The sequence below is a fragment of the Anopheles coustani genome, chromosome 3, assembly GCF_943734705.1.
Source record: "Anopheles coustani chromosome 3, idAnoCousDA_361_x.2, whole genome shotgun sequence".
NCBI lineage: Eukaryota > Metazoa > Arthropoda > Insecta > Diptera > Culicidae > Anopheles > Anopheles coustani.
Genome location: NC_071288.1, coordinates 77,341,784 through 77,357,400, shown reverse-complemented (window position 1 = coordinate 77,357,400; position 15,617 = coordinate 77,341,784). Strand labels below are relative to the sequence as shown.

The following is a 15,617-nucleotide window of genomic DNA, read 5'->3' as shown; positions in this document are numbered from 1 at the left end:
AGGTTTCGATGATTAATTTCAAGGAAACTGGAACACTTTCATCGGCCGCTTGCCGTCCGTGAGTCCTGCTCGCAAGGACCGCATAAAAACTCGCTGTGTTTTCCTAACCTTGTTCCCATGGTTACGGTGACGACGGTATCGACGACGATGACGCAAACGGTTTCTCCGGGAAGCGACCGTTTGCCGGTGCCAGGGAGGTGCGACCGACGGGAACTTGTTTACATCCTTTTTGAAGGTTGTCCGGTGTTCCGGTTCGGCAGTGCAACAGGTTGGCGTGCATCGTAACCCATGGTAACCGGTGTTTAATTTCATTCATCGCTTTTTTATTTAGTCTCGATGATTGTTCCTTGATAAATGATCGATTAAAGTGGAAACTTCAGGGGTGTACAATCAAAATTTTATTTCATTTGTATGAAAGCAAGCAAAACTATTTTACAAAAAAAAACAACTCTACAGTTATTTCACGAACAAATCTACAAGAGTTAGATACGATGGTGCGTCCGAGGGTGCAGATATCACATGGGTGTATGTTTTAGTGTGCAATTAATAGATGTTTTAAAACACTCAACGTGCCGATGATGACAAGTAAAACCGATGCTGGTGTAACGGTAATGCTCGAACCTGAAAGATAAAACGGATAGTTTGAGATAGAAACGTGTTAATGATGTGTTCTATTCTATTTTTTTAACTTACTGGCTTTGAAGCAAACATTTTCCTTTTCTATGTGACCGGGCAGGCAGACGCATGCATTCATGAAGCACTCCATTGTTTGCTCGTGCGGTCCGACGTGGAACTGGTAGCAGTTTTGGTCGTTGTTGCAGCTATCGCCATGAGCTGAAAGACCGACGAGGTTGATTAGTCGAATGACTGTTACATTCTAGTTCGGCAGGGGAACAAGGAAAACAAGCGCGAATTGTAATTATTATCCGTTCCACTTACCTATCTTGCGCTCACAAACGTTCCGTATCTTCTGCTGTCCACTCGTGGCGTCGCTGGCGTGCACCGGAAACTGGAAGTGATTGCTATCGCACACGCACCGCTGCTGATAGCAGATCGAGCCGACCCCCAGCGTGGCAATGCACTGGTTCGAGTCGGTGCAAGGTTGTTCAAGTTCGGCCTCGGCCAGGCAGCTACTGTTGGTCGAGTCGGCCACGAATCCCGTGCCGCAGATACACTGGCCGCTGTGGCAGAGCGCATCTCCAATCGTGCCGTTCGCGCACTCCTCGTTCGATTCGCAAGGCTTCGAAAGGTTAGCGACCGCTAGCCGGCGCGGAAAGAATAATCGTTAATGTGCCATCATCTCCGTTGTCATCGGCTGACCGATTGGTCTACTCACCTATTATCGAGTGACAGCTGCCCTCGTAGGTGACGAAGTGCTCCTGGCACCGGCAAACCTGTTCCGTGCGATCGCATTCGGCGAAGTGATCACGGTGGGAGCACTGCCCGCTCTCCTCACACTCCCCGCCCAGCGGGATCGATTCTGCAACGAGAGCGAGAGGAAAGCGATCGAGCCGGCGCGTTTCGCATGATCCAGCAAGAAAGTGAGGTTAGGCAGAAGGTGAGGTGTCCGGGGAGCGGACAGGAGGACACACTTACCATGGACACACTTCTTCTCCACCCGGCTCGGGAGAAACCCGTCCTTGCAGACGCACCGGTGCGTCTGCTCGTGGCAGAACGAATTGGCGACCTGACACGGACATTGGCCACCGATCTGGTTCGACACTCGGTTGACCTTGAAAAAAAAAATGGAAGGGCGTACGGAAGGGACAGTGATAATCCTACGGCACGTGTGTGCGATCAAGTTTAACTTACCAGCGGCTTGCACTCGGTGGCATTGTTGTCCCGCTGGAGGTCAGTGCACCGGCAGTGCTCCTCTACGCACGTGGAGTTGACCGTGGCACTGCGAAACGCCTCGCAGTCGTGATCACTTTCGCACATCAGATCGATAATACCTGCGGTGTTGCAATTACTCGTGGTGTGATTGATCGGAACATCTGGACCACCGTTGTGTCATTTACTTACCGCTCGATCTGCTGCAATCCAGCGCAACGATCAGGACGAAAATCACAAACCGAAACATGGCGCCCACGATGATTCTGTGTGCGATTTCTCCGAGCAGATGGAATAGAATGACGCTTTTAGGGGCTTGGGGCTGACTAGCGAAAGCTTTTATTCTTTTCTTTTATAATGTTCTTGCCATAATTTAACGGCTAAACGGCAACACTCTTCGTTTCATCGATTAACTGGAGAAATGTCAATTTGAGCAGTCGGCATAAATTGTCCAATATTCAGTTATCATTTTCAATCAATTATATTTCATTTCTGATTCATGCCGTGAGGATTCTGACTTTTTACTAAAAGGTTTTTTTACTTTTGTTAATAATTGCTACGCCTTTTAGAAAATCGGTCCCGAGGCTCACAACCTCGACGGCGTGGGTTTGAATCCCAACCGAGACCGGACCCTCCCCTGTACGAGAGGGCTGACTATCCGCATTCACATAGGGAAAAAGTCTAGTAAGCCCTTAACGGGTAGGTATGAGATGTCTTGTAAGCCCTTAATGGGTAGGCAAGAGGTCGTTACGCCAAGAAGGTGAAGAATAATTGTTCCATTTTTTTAAATGAGGAATTAAATAATGAGGTTTTATATAGGTAAGAAATGCTATTAGTGAAGAAGTTGTTTGTACTTGGTTGGTCTTGCAGTATTCAAATTTTGATTTATAAATAAATTACGGCTTGGCAAATATTATTCTACTATCAAACTACCTAACCGGCTGAAAATGTAGTGACATGTCGGAAGAAAATCATGTTTGTCATGAGGTCATCACGATTGCTGAGACCTAAACAACGGTACCTGTCCTTTTTCTCGGCGCGATAATTTATACAACTATAAGCTTTATCTGCAAGGCTGTCGGGCTAAAATGTATGAATTTTTATCTTTCTCTGAATATATTTTACTCATGGCAACAAATGAAAAATAATTTAGATGAAGTCACCAACCGCAGCGTATTCCCAAGACAGACGCGAGCGCAATACGCTGGGATATCTTCTATCTCCTAGTTATACGGCCGTAATACCATAATATATAAATCTTCTTTATCCTATGGATTCTGCTTGTTGCAGGTAAGGCGGTTAGGGTAATGTAAGAATGGACGGACAGGAGCTAATAATGAATTACAATAAAAATAACATGCTGTAAGCGAGCTCAACCAGCACACGCCCTGGAGAACCCGTCTGCATCTTCCACCCTGGGTGCTTTGTGCGCGAAACACGTTTGCTTTTATTTCCGTATTCCCACGAGGTCCCGCAGCCCTATAAAGGGTTGCACCGAACGTGGGCTCAGATCAGTGCGTTTGCATCTTCATCGTCGACGAATGTGTTCCAAGTGCTCGAACCGACTAACGATATGCTTCGTTCTGTCTGATAAGTGATCTTGTTACTGGTGTTTTTTTTGTGAAGTTGTGATTGTTACCCGGAGTTTGTGAAAAAAAAAATTGTGTGAATTTTGCGCTCACAGTTTTGTGCTATCGATTGAAAAATGCAACATACGTTGAACATCTCGACGGCCGAGACTCCGATGGAGACGGGACCGCCGGAGGAGGGCAAGCTGAATGTTTCCGAGTTTTATCGCGGTGCGACCGTGCTTATCACCGGTGGAACCGGGTTCATCGGGAAAGTGTTGGTGGAAAAGCTACTACGGTGCTTCAAAGTGAAGAAAATTATTCTTCTCATCCGTCCGAAGGGCAACATTGGTCCGTCGGAACGTCTCCAGCAGATGCTGGACGGCCCGGTCAGTCTTTAGAACTTCTGTGCTGTGTGGAAGATCATAAAGAGTGTTCTAACGCTTTCGACGTTTTGCAGATATTCAACACGCTACGCAATAGCAAGGCCAACGCTCAGCATCTTTTCAGGAAGGTCGTCGCAATGGAGGCCTCCTTCGAGCAAACAGACATCGTGGACGATATCAATAGAACTAAAATTTGCAATGAAGTTCAGGTATGTGGGGAATTGTATCAGGTGTAGTGTTTGAAATTGTTCGGAGTTTTCGTCCAAAGACCAAAGAACCAAAGAACGAATGACTAAAGAACACTGATATCAGTTCAGTCAGAATAATTTGTCGGGTCACTTTTCCTCGTTCTGATCCAAAATGAATAGTGGTATAACGTAATCCATTTGCGATCTTTGCGGTTTTGGCTGTCCGACCTAAAATACAGTTTACAGAAAACGTTCAGCAACAAACCCAACATAAACTACACCACAAAAGTCAGCACACAGCAGGCCAAATATATTAAGAAACGCCATTTACGTTGTGAAGAACAATTAGTTAATACAAGTAAAATGAAGGATTCTTCTTTGCACTGTTCTCTACATATTGACGCATATTATCATAGATTAAAAATACTCAGAATTCCCGTCACAGTTGGGGCACTTATGTAGTGCTCAGCCTCCAAATCCTCTTAATCATGCGCCTCACCTGGTTCGTTATTGTGGTAAAACGACCAATTCTTCGTAAATTTTCAACCTAACATTTATCTAACAAAGCAAACGGCATTTGTTTCTGTTTTAACCTGCTGTGTACTGACTTTTGTGGTGTAGTATATTTTGCACTACTGTATAAATGAAGGAATTACCTTAAACCCGGTTAAAGTCCTGTAAAACGAAAAACGGACAATTTCCACTACTACATCTGGTTCATGTTACCTACATGATCGCCCGAGCAACCGTTGATAATATTTATCATTTCTTGTTCCGCGAAGATCGTCTTCCACGTGATGGCGTCCATCCGGTTCGATGAAGTCCTGGACGATGCGATCGCCATGAACGTTACGTCCGCCCAGCGACTCTACGCACTGTCAAACGCAATGACTCAATTACGCGCGGTCGTCCACGTGTCGACGTTCTACTCCAACTGTAACCGGGAGCACATTGAGGAGCGCATCTACGACGACATCCCATTCGGTGGACTCGATCACATCACGCTGATGCTGAAGAAGCTGGACACGCGAGAAAAAGAGCGTATGACGCAGCTTGTCCTGGGCGAGATGCCGAACTCGTACGTGTTCAGCAAGAAGTGCGCCGAGGCGATGATCGGGCGCGACTTCCGGCACCTACCGATCGGTATCTTTCGGCCGCCGATCGTGATCTCGAGCTACCGCGAGCCGGAACCGGGTTGGATCGACTGCTTCCACGGTGCCACCGGGCTTTGCGTGCCGGTTGTTGTCGGCAAACCCATGTGGTATTACGGCAAGCCCGAGGTTAAGCCGTTCATGACACCGGTCGACTACACCGTGGCCGGCATGATCGTGGCCGCCTGTGACATTGGTCAACGTCAGTGCAGCATTTTGCCATTGGAGAAGCCGGTTCCGGTGTACAACTACACGTTCGAGAAGAATGCGTTTCCCTATGCTAACTTGGTGGAACTAGTTAGCTCCGGGCTCCCGAATCCAGTTGATCGATGGTTAGCGTAAGTAGTGCTTTATCAAAACCTCTTCGTTGGCTACCAGTTTCATCCTTTTCCGTTATTCAAACAGAGGAATCAAGTGCCGAATAAGCCCGTGGAAAGTATTCCCCAAGATTTTGCTATGGCTAATGACGCTCCAGGCTCGGATAGCTGATGAGGTGTTGGCTTGGTTTGGAAAGCGAGGAAGGTAAGCGATCACTAGCAGCGCTCACCCAATTTGGGAAGGTTCTCTCCTAACCACTTTTTAATTGCTGCCCATTTTGTAGCAACGTTAAAATCGTCTCGGCAATCTCTACCCTTGCCAATGCGGTCGAATTCTTCCGCTGTCGCATGTGGACGATGGATAACGGCAACGTGAAACGCATGATATCGCTACTTTCGAGTGACGACGCGAAACGGCTCGACATAGACGCAGATCGAATCGATTGGCGGGACTACTACAAGTCCTTCGCCAAAGGAATCGCAATGGAGCTGATGCGAAAGGCACGTAGTAGACAGCAACGGGCCAAAAGAATTTAAACTTCTGACTGTTCTAATCTATACTTCCGGAAGTATGTTTAAGGATGAAATTTTAAAGTATTTTTGTTAGTTGTGCCTGCCTGGTTCTTGACTCATATTTATTTATGATTATTTTTCTCAATACAAATAAAAATGAAACAAACTTATTAAGTTGACTCATTAGGTTTGTGAAATCCAATATATTGAATATGAACATAAACAATTCTTTTCATCTAATTTTAATTCAAACTAATATGATTTGTAGTATGTGTTTTATAGAGAAATCTTCAAAACTAGAATTTACAACAATCATAGAAAAGTATAAGTAGTCATAAAAAATGGCATTCAAATTTTTTCAGTCAAATCATGGAGCCTTTTTTTGCAGCACCAATTTAAAAAAAAATAATAATCCCAACTGATTATACTGGAATGAATTTTATTTCGCACACCATCAATAAAATAACAAAATTTTGATGGTTTTTTTAGCCATGGTCATTTTATAAATAGAAAAAATTTCACATTATTGATGAATATTGATAACGTCAATTGTAGACTCAAGTACAGCCCAACACCGGTTTAACGGTTTTGAGTTTTTCAATCTCGTCCTCTTTTTTGCTTTCGTTCGATGTACGCGTAAAATCCACTAACATAATTCCTAAAGTAATCTTCCCAATCCAAAAGATCGACATCGAACTCTAGCAGCTTTTCTTCCTCCTTTAAAAGAAGCGAGCGCATCCGCTTCACATTATCGTTCCGTGCCGTCCAGCTATTGGACAGGAAATGCGTGCAAGCCGTATGCAGCCGTTGCAAGGATGAAATTGCCTTAACATGACTGTGAAGAAAAGTTATAGATGTGAAAGGAAACTTTAAAATCGAAAAAATAATCTCCAAATTATAAATCGTTACCGTTTAGGCTTCCTAATGAGGCAGCGCAGAAAATCGGCCAGATATGCCTGCAAGTAGAGCAACCAAAAGGTGATACGGGACAAAATAGGTCGTCGCGTTAGACGAACTCTAATCGTGCTGAAAAGTGGAATCGATGAAACACTTAAATAACTTTAATTTAAAACGTTCTAATCCGAACTCCAAACAAACCTTAAGGCACGTTCTATGGCCGTAGGTAATCCGGATCCAACATAGGCGATAAATTGCTTCCAGTTTAACGGATTTTCGAAGGCAAAGTTATAGACGGGAAGGCAGGGCACTGTTCGATTAAACGATTCCAACTTCTTGCGCTCGTCGTGCCGGGCTCGGATGTCGCATGCGGCTGTAATCATTGCAGCGATACAGTAGTCGGCCGGAGCTATCGTGGAAAGACTTGCTGGATTGCCCTGATACCAGACGAGCCGTTGCTGTAGGATCGCTACAGAGAGGCCGGTCGTGGCCTGTATGCCGTCCACCCAACCAGGCGCAGGTTCTTGGTAGCTGGAATTCACTACTGGAGGACGGAAGATTCCCATCGGTAGGTCCGCGAACTGCTGCTGAACCATCACTTCAGCGCACTTCTTGCTGAAGACATACGCGTTGGGCAGCTGACCGAGGATGGTCGGGGTTAGGGCATCCCTCTCGGACTCCGTCAGTGCATCGAGAATGCGTCGAATGTTATGAAGCCCGCCGAATGGAATATCGTCGTAGATTTGTTCTTCAATGTGAGAACGGTCACAGTTGCTGTAAAACGTCGAAACGTGCACGATCGATCGAAGATTTCGCGCATTGCGGATGAAACTGTACAGCTTCTCCGCAGTGGTAACATTGTTCTCGAGACTGTTTTGCAGATTATTGGTTAAATTTACATCGCCTATAACGTGAAAAACAATCTGCAAAATTGTGAATAGTAGAATTAATAATCGTTTGGGGATTACAAAAATACATTCAGATTTAGCTAACCTGTGTGTCAGTTAATAGTTCAGTCTTTTGAGGTTCCCTAACGATCTCTTCCGACGTGAAGTCAACATCGATAGATTCCAGCTTGGCAAAAAGAGCATCAGGATGAATTACCGTCCTCCGTATGGTATTGAAAATCTAGAAAATTTTGAATTTAAAAACTCTGTGACCTTTGGCAAACAGCGCAAGTTGAACACACTTCAAATTGTGGAAAGTTTCTGTTTCGAATACTTTCCCACTCGAACCAGAGATTCACGAAAAAAATTTACAAATGGAAACCTTTAGTTTTACGACATGATTAAGGCTATCCACTGCATATCACCATACTAACCGGATCATTTATTATTTGCTTGAGCCGTTCGGAAGGTTTAACATTTCTCCGTTCACGTAGCAAAAGATAGATTTTCTTCACCTCAAAGCTTCGCAACAGCTTCTCCACCAACACTTTTCCCATAAAGCCGGAACCACCGGTGATCAGCACTACTGCATTGCGATAGAAGTCGCATACGGATAATTTAGGAGTCGAATCTGCCATGGTCAGTCTAACACACTGTTTCGTATCACAATGGTACTGGATCCGAAGTCTTCGACCAACTCATGGATATCGCACACTAAGCTTAAAGGCTTAAATGCTACCCTTGTTGACCGTACTCAGGGTCGTAGAACTTTAGCTTCATTAGAGCGGTAAAAGTGCATACCTAATTATACCGTGTGCTAGTTATTTCATTGTCAAATATGATCTTTTTTTACTTGCTTGTTTTTGTAACAGCTATCCAGTGCAGTATTTTTTTTTATGCAACACGTACAGGTTGACCGTCATAACATTCCTCTATTTTTAGCATTCAATATACCGTTACGATGCACTGTTGAGAAGGAACAACTGTTGGGCATCAAATGAACTATTGTTCATTATTTTTAGCTCTATAACACACTCATTTTACTAATCTTCTCTTTTCAATATTTTGAAAACGGGTGGCTATTTTCGCAAACAAAATGAAAATTCTGAATAGTAAAAACTAATTTGAGCATTGTTTTCTTTTTCAATTATTTTAATATTTTACTTCCGACAAAAACTAAGACTCAATGCACGCATCTCTTCAATGAAAAACGGATCATGATTGGAGTTGAATAATAGTAAAACATGTACGACCGATTGAATTGTGCATTAGCTTTGTAATAACACATTTAGTTCTTTTCTTAAATAACCACCCGTTTAACTTCCCTTATGGGTTAAGAATAGTACCGGAGTTTTATTAGCATCGAGGGTTTATTTGATAACATCACACAACGTTTGAAGTGATGAACGTCTGTAACATCGAATCTTATGAATGGGTGGAATTTGTTTTAGGAACCTTCACTCGATAATTGTGCATCGGAAACAAATATGGTGGTCTCTTTGGTGCGTACTTGAAGGTGCATTGGTAGTGCATAGACTTCCTGTTTCAGTCGGATTGAAATAACACGAACTTGTTTAAACTTTCATTTAATTACCACTTTACCCTTCCAACATTAAAGTTTGAATGTAAGGCTATTAAAAAAGATTGACTTACATTTATTCTTACTATTTTAACTGAAAAAATCTAAAAGTATTCTATTTTTAGAAACCTGATGTTAAAAATGCATGGTGAAAGGTCCACGGATTAGCATTTAGAATATCAGTGCTAAGTAAAACTAAGAGTCAACTTTATAGTGCACAACACAACAAAGAACATTGAAATTGAAATTTACTCGATTCGTCTGTATCTACCAACGTGTGCATGTCTTATCACATAAAATAGCACCGGTTAAGTTTTCTTAAATTCGCGGATTTGTACACCACTCACACGAACGTTATCGGGTTAGATATCTATTGCACAATTTCCTTTGATAACGAGAACACCTTGTGCGGCAAACCAAAGATACCACGATCGTGCTTTCGAAGTGACTAATCCATCAAACAATTTCCGATCGTACCGGATTCACCTCTGCGCTCTCTTCTGACAACGGTGTACGAGCTAACACGCGATGTTGATAAGATAACGGCTGTCAGGTGCAGTTTAAGGTCATTTTCTTTCCCCTCGGCATAGTTCGAGCCAACGGTATGGCTTAAGTGTAAAATTTCTCGAATCAATATTCATGAAGTCTAAGACATTTAAAATTTAAACTTTTTTGAAATTCCAATCATCTGAAAACGTTGGTTTATCGGTCGGCGCCTGAATGTATGCTACTTGTTACAGGTGGCATTAATCTTGTCCAGGGATCGTCAACCTACCCTATTTAAAGATCAAATATCTTGATTTAGTCTTTTATGAAGTTTTCAAAAACAGAACGAGCTGAATGAGACGCTTGATTTTCTCGATTTTAAATGTGCTGTATAGCTCGGAAACAGCGTCACTCGTTGCCAACGTATATCGTGTGAAGTTACTCAAGAAGAAAAGAAGAAATGTACCAATGGTAATTAAAGCTACGATCAACTGTGTTTTAAAACTCGTTTGCGCTGAAAAACCGTGCGCTAAGTAGCCCTTTGCGAGGCGGAAGGTGTTGTAATGTGCATGATGAATACCTCACAACCCTCGAATGAGCTGTCTTCAGTTAATAACGGTTTCATGAGATGCACTTACTACTCCTATTAGCAACGATCCTCTTTTTCGCAGCCCGACCTCAGCGGTCCGTCAGCTGATCTTTAACAACGTGCTAATTTCTCTTGGTGTGTGCGTGCGTGTGTGCGTGTGTGGCACGGCTTGATGTGCGTCATACGCAACGGAGCTCCAACATCAGCTTTGCCGCGGATGACCCGACCCGACCGCCGATATCGCAGGCCGTTTTGGTGGAAAACCCCGCCGAAAAGCGTAAGTCTAAGCTAACAAAAAAGTAAAAAGTAAAAATAAAAATAAAAAGATTGGTACTGGGAGCGGCAGCCCGTCGGTCGGTGTGCACCCCAAAATCGCAACATTCGCACCCAGCGGGCTTGCATAACGACGAAATGTTGGATGAAGAAAACCGAAATCCTCAAATATCGGACCGAAGATATGCGTTTAGTTATTTTTTTTTTTGGTTGGTGTGCGAGGATCGACTCGTAGAGTGATTTGGCTTTACAGGAGGAGCTCGGACGAGGCTATAAACCGTCGGAAATCGGTGACCCGTCATAAGGCCACGCGTCGTGAAATCAGTGTCAGTGTTTCTCCTTCGAGATATACCAGGGTTGTCTATGTGAGAGGATCCTGTTAGCATAACCCTTTGATTTTTGGCACATTCCAAACATTTTCAGGAACATCCTTAAAGCTGCAGATGATTTGAGACCACACTTCTCCCTCTCTTCTTGTAACCCTCCACACGGGTTTCCCGACTCCAAAATGGCATGGCAATGACAAACGGCCAAATAAGCGACTCGGGTTACATCGGCTCGGCCCCCAACTCGGACAGACATTTTCACATTCACTCCCCTTTGTGGGTCAGCGGCTCCGATCGGCTGATCGCTGAATGGGAAAATTAATTTCATCTCTTCACCCTCCCTCTGTATCTCGTCCCCTTCCTTTCAACCCCCTTCCAAACCTCTTCAACAAAGAAAACGGGTGCCTTTGGGCTCCTTCTTGTGGAGATATAACTTTTGTTTCGGTGGCGTTGTTGTTCCACGAGCGAAAGGAATTTGCAGCTTGCGAATTGTGTAATTTGTATATTATTTGCTCGGTGTGACATCCACCAATCGGTTGGCGGCTTATCGCTCTCCCATACCTCCCCTCCATCCATCCATCCCTCCCTTTTAGAGTGCGTGGAATTATTCGGCGCAGGTTATGTAGCCGGTCGATCGTTTCGCCATTTTAAGTGCGTTTCTGTACATTCATACATTTATGACATTGAAACGAGACAGATGGTCAATAAGATGCCCGATAACAGCCAGTGTTGGGAGAGTGCGGTTGTTTTGATTTTGCATACATATTTTTCAAAGCCGTAACCAAACGGCCGAAGGAACGCAAGGCCGTCAATGAGCCGTTCCTAAAATATCGACTCCAAATAATGGACCGCTTTAAAACATGGGTGCGGCTCTATTTTTAAAAAGCAACGTCAGCATACGAATATGGGTTTTAAATATGTTTCTTTCCCGGGGTCGGCGTATTAAGTTACTGATGAAGTAAAAAATAAAACATTAAAATACATAATTTTAGAACATGATGGAATGGCGCGTTGGGTGTTCGACCTGTTGTATGGCTTTTTAAATTTTATTTAAATTCTAAATTTTCCTTTTTCACCATTATTCAAAGCGCAAATTTAACGGTTTAGGAGGAAGGAACATTTTCATGCGCTATTGCCATCGCTCATTTTCGTGTCTTCACGAGTAACGCCCGTTTGGCATTTTGTGTGAGCGTGTGAAAAAATGAAGCATCAAAGTTGTAGTACCGCGACACTAAAACACGTCACACAATGGGCTGCACACAAATACACCGCGCGTGGACACTGACCGCCGCAATCGACCGACAGCCGGCAGTATCCGGCGTCAATTGACACACACGTGTGACATTTCCGGTAGTCTAGAATCGGGTCCGGAGCGCCAGCGCACGCGCCCTGCCCGGAGATGCGTTTACTACCTTTACCAGAGGACATATCAGCGCCCGTCCGTTCCTCGTCCACCGGCTGGCGACACGCTGACGTTTTTATCGTTACGTCATTTCTGTTCGCACAAACGACTTTGCGAAAAAAAATGTAGACTCAAATGTCAATGGTAAGTAGAACAACTGAAGAAAAGTCCTATCGTGTGGTAGAATGTTATCTTAAACTTTTCCTGTGAGCGGTGAGTAGTACCACCGTGCCAAAATGCATCTGATTGGAGCCGCTCGGATGGTACGATTTTTGGAGATGCTTGTATAAGCAACGGCCAAACGTAGGACCAACTAACGCGAGAGCCTTTCCTGGTGGTGATCCAGCTTCGTGTGACAGCGCCTTCGTCAATCGGACACTGAACCCGTTGGGGGCTAACGAAAAAAAAACATTGAAAAACGAAAAACCTAGAGCGACAGATGAACCGCTGGGAAAAAGAGAGTGAGAGTTTTAGCCAAAACGGCAGGTCAAAAGGGTACGCCGTTGGTGGGGGAGGGGGAGGCGGCGAATATTACGTAAATTCTAATGCCTCACATTGGCGCGCCACAACATTCGCGGTCGCGGTTCAGCTGCTCCAAAAATCTGGCCAAAAACACATACCGATAACCGCGAGGAAGGGGGGGTGAGGATGGAGCGAGCAAGTGCCGTAACCAAGCCGAAGTGACCGCACTGACCCGAATCTTCCGTGGCTTCCCTCCGTCTCGGCCGTTTGGGGCGCCTTCTGCCGGTTGCTTCATTCATGCGCCCAATTTGCTGCATCTGGGCTGCGGGGTTTGGGGCCGATAAAAACGAGAAAAAGAAGGCAACATTAAACAACTCCCTCCCGCATCTTTTCTGCTCACTTCATTGAGATTGAACGGTGTCACAGTTTTCTTACAGATCGTACGATACCACCAGGATCATACCAAAACGGATACTAGGTTGGATTAAAAAATAAGCTAGACTAATGATTCAAGTAAAGTTAAACAAATAAAATTTAAAACCTTATTTTCGTGATTTTTTGGAAGCATACTTTAAAAAAAATATAGCGGAACATTAAAAAGAAACAAGAATATCTTTAACGAACAAGGTAAAATTCGAAAGAACATGAAAATAAAAAAAAATGAGTTCAGTTTCGGTACGCGATATAAAAACCGAACAAATTGATTACTTACTATCATTTAATCAAATTTATCAAATACATGCAACCACCATCAACATGACATAGATATTTCTGCTTTTGATGACAAAAAAAATTTAACATTTGAAATGTTCCAAAAATGTATCCACAATATAATCTTACCCTAATAAAACCCAAATTTCCATATTCCTACACAATGAATAAAAGGATCACGGTCTAGAATGGTCATAAACTGTAGTAAAATGTTCCCTTTTTGTATATAAAATCTCTGATAAGCGTTACAGAAGATACTTAAAAATTGGCTTTCGATAAATTAAATTTTAATAATATAATTTTTTGGTTAACTGTTAATTTAAATTCCCTCAAATAATCCATTCGAATTAAAAATATATTTTATTTCTCAAACATTATCTGCTTGATCTGCTTGATATTTTTCTTCCCAAGTGTGTTCCTAATTGTTATCAAACAAAAATGAACCATCATTGTCGGAGAATAGTAGCAATCTGGGAAATAGTCAATGAAGCGAATTTCCAATTAGAAGGCTTACTAACTATTAAAAGGAATAAAAGGAATCACCGGAGTGAAACGCTGATCGGCTTTTAGTATATTAATATTCTTAATCCTTAATTCCCCATTCTCGAAGGATATTACGTGTGCACACGCGTCCTTTCCGCTTTGCTTGCCAACTGATTTTTTATTAGACGTTTGGATTTAGCTGTGTTTGCGTGTGTGTGTGTGGTTTCCTCTCAAGGTTTTTCCTATTTATTTTTTGGTCCATTGTTTATGGTATGCTTTCGTTCCGTTTCATTTCTTCCCTACCTGCCTGTCTTTCTCTCTCACTCTTTTTCTCTCTGTTAGTTTTTTGTGTGTTGGGGTCGCGTGATTTCGCACCCTTCAAGGCCCCATCCCCCACCCTTTGCTCTCGTCGACCCCCGCCGGTCGACGGTGGTCGATGTAACGGCGAAGATGAGGCCTCCAAAACCGCTCTCGGGCGAGTGAGAGCCGAAAGCGCCAAACAACTGGGGCCGGTTACATAATCGGTGAGCCTGCAGGGCCTGGTACGCACCCCCGGCCTGCAAACATCCCGCTGGTTCCCGGTGGTGAAGGCGTGTGACATCGTGGGCCCGCGAGGGCGAGCGTGCGAGCGAGAGGCTGTGGGACTTTTTCCCCCAACAATCCGTCCTGCTCCGGTGCCCTGTTTCTTTTTTTGGGTTTGTCTTGTGCGTGCCGGGGATCCTTCACTCCTTTCCAAAGCTTGCTCGCTCGCTCGTTTGTTTTATTCGGGTCTCCCTCTAGCAACACAACGGTCACAGCATCTCCGGGGAGGGCATTATGTTTTGGAAATTATACTTTTACGAACATCACCGTGGGCCTCCCGGACGGTGGAGTGTAAATAGGTATTTCGTAATACATCCCGAAGCCCACATTTAGCTCCAAGCAGGCCGCGTAGTTCACGTCCACCTCCGATGACGAACGGGCTGGACCAAAGTCTCGGTCCGAGGTCCGAACGATATATGTCAGAAGATCGCGCGCGCGAGATACTTTCTCCCGAGCCGGACCTAAAGGTGCGATCGTCGTCGTGCGTGCATCCGTTCGAACGCGTTCACCGACAAGGTCCAGCAACGTAGTCAACAATTCCCTTTCGTTCTCGGTGGTAGTGTTGATCAGTCAGTCAGTGTCGGCGACTCCATTCACTTTCTCTCGCCCGAACGGGTTTTTCCCGAAAAAGTTGTTCTGCGCGTAGCGTTGTAGCCGGTTGGCGGACATTCCAGGCATAGCTCTCCGACCGTCCTAATGCGACGCAACGTAGACAGGTGTCCGGATTCTGGATGAAATGGGGCTCAGAATTTCTCGGAAGATCGAAGGATAAACAACGCCACTGCCGAGAGTTACTGTCGTTGGGTCAGTTAATCTCCACTTTATTTGATTAACCAATTCACACTGTCGCTTGTCGAAGGGCTATAATGCATTCTGTAGGCGAAAAGGGCGAAAGGAAGCGGTGGCAAGCGCGTCCAGACGAGACACCGGAACTCGTCAATTCGTTGTTTCGAAACGCTCAGCGTCGTTTGCTCAACCACACTTGCC

General features: G+C 44.3%; 2 protein-coding genes across 2 annotated transcripts in view; one reads left to right on the top strand and one right to left on the bottom strand.

The window, feature by feature from the left end:
- Positions 1 to 375: 375 nt before the first annotated feature.
- On the bottom strand, positions 376 to 2,145 carry LOC131272789 (tenascin). Its single transcript, XM_058274644.1, has 7 exons — positions 2,023 to 2,145; positions 1,813 to 1,952; positions 1,597 to 1,732; positions 1,337 to 1,480; positions 940 to 1,260; positions 694 to 834; positions 376 to 621 (listed from the first exon to the last, which is right to left on the bottom strand). The coding sequence occupies exons 1-7, from the start codon at positions 2,078 to 2,080 to the stop codon at positions 533 to 535; spliced, it is 1,029 nt and encodes a 342-aa protein (XP_058130627.1). The 5' UTR covers positions 2,081 to 2,145; the 3' UTR covers positions 376 to 532.
- A 1,390-nt stretch (positions 2,146 to 3,535) lies between these two features.
- Positions 3,536 to 15,617, top strand: part of LOC131267051 (uncharacterized) — a 28,040-nt gene continuing 15,958 nt past the window's right edge. The window contains exons 1-5 of the mRNA XM_058269807.1: positions 3,536 to 3,787; positions 3,859 to 3,993; positions 4,755 to 5,461; positions 5,529 to 5,645; positions 5,725 to 5,941. Coding sequence (XP_058125790.1) covers positions 3,536 to 3,787; positions 3,859 to 3,993; positions 4,755 to 5,461; positions 5,529 to 5,645; positions 5,725 to 5,941 — 1,428 coding nt within the window. The remainder of the gene's footprint in view (positions 3,788 to 3,858; positions 3,994 to 4,754; positions 5,462 to 5,528; positions 5,646 to 5,724; positions 5,942 to 15,617) is intronic.

Excerpts from the sequence above, each read along its gene's own strand:
- LOC131272789 (XM_058274644.1), bottom strand. The coding sequence starts at position 2,080 with ATGTTTCGGTTTGTGATTTTCGTCCTGATCGTTGCGCTGGATTGCAGC. Across the intron at positions 1,953-2,022 it reads GGATTGCAGCAGATCGAGCG|GTATTATCGATCTGATGTGC; the intron begins GTAAGTAAATGA and ends GCAACACCGCAG. Across the intron at positions 835-939 it reads CGTTTGTGAGCGCAAGATAG|CTCATGGCGATAGCTGCAAC; the intron begins GTAAGTGGAACG and ends TCGGTCTTTCAG.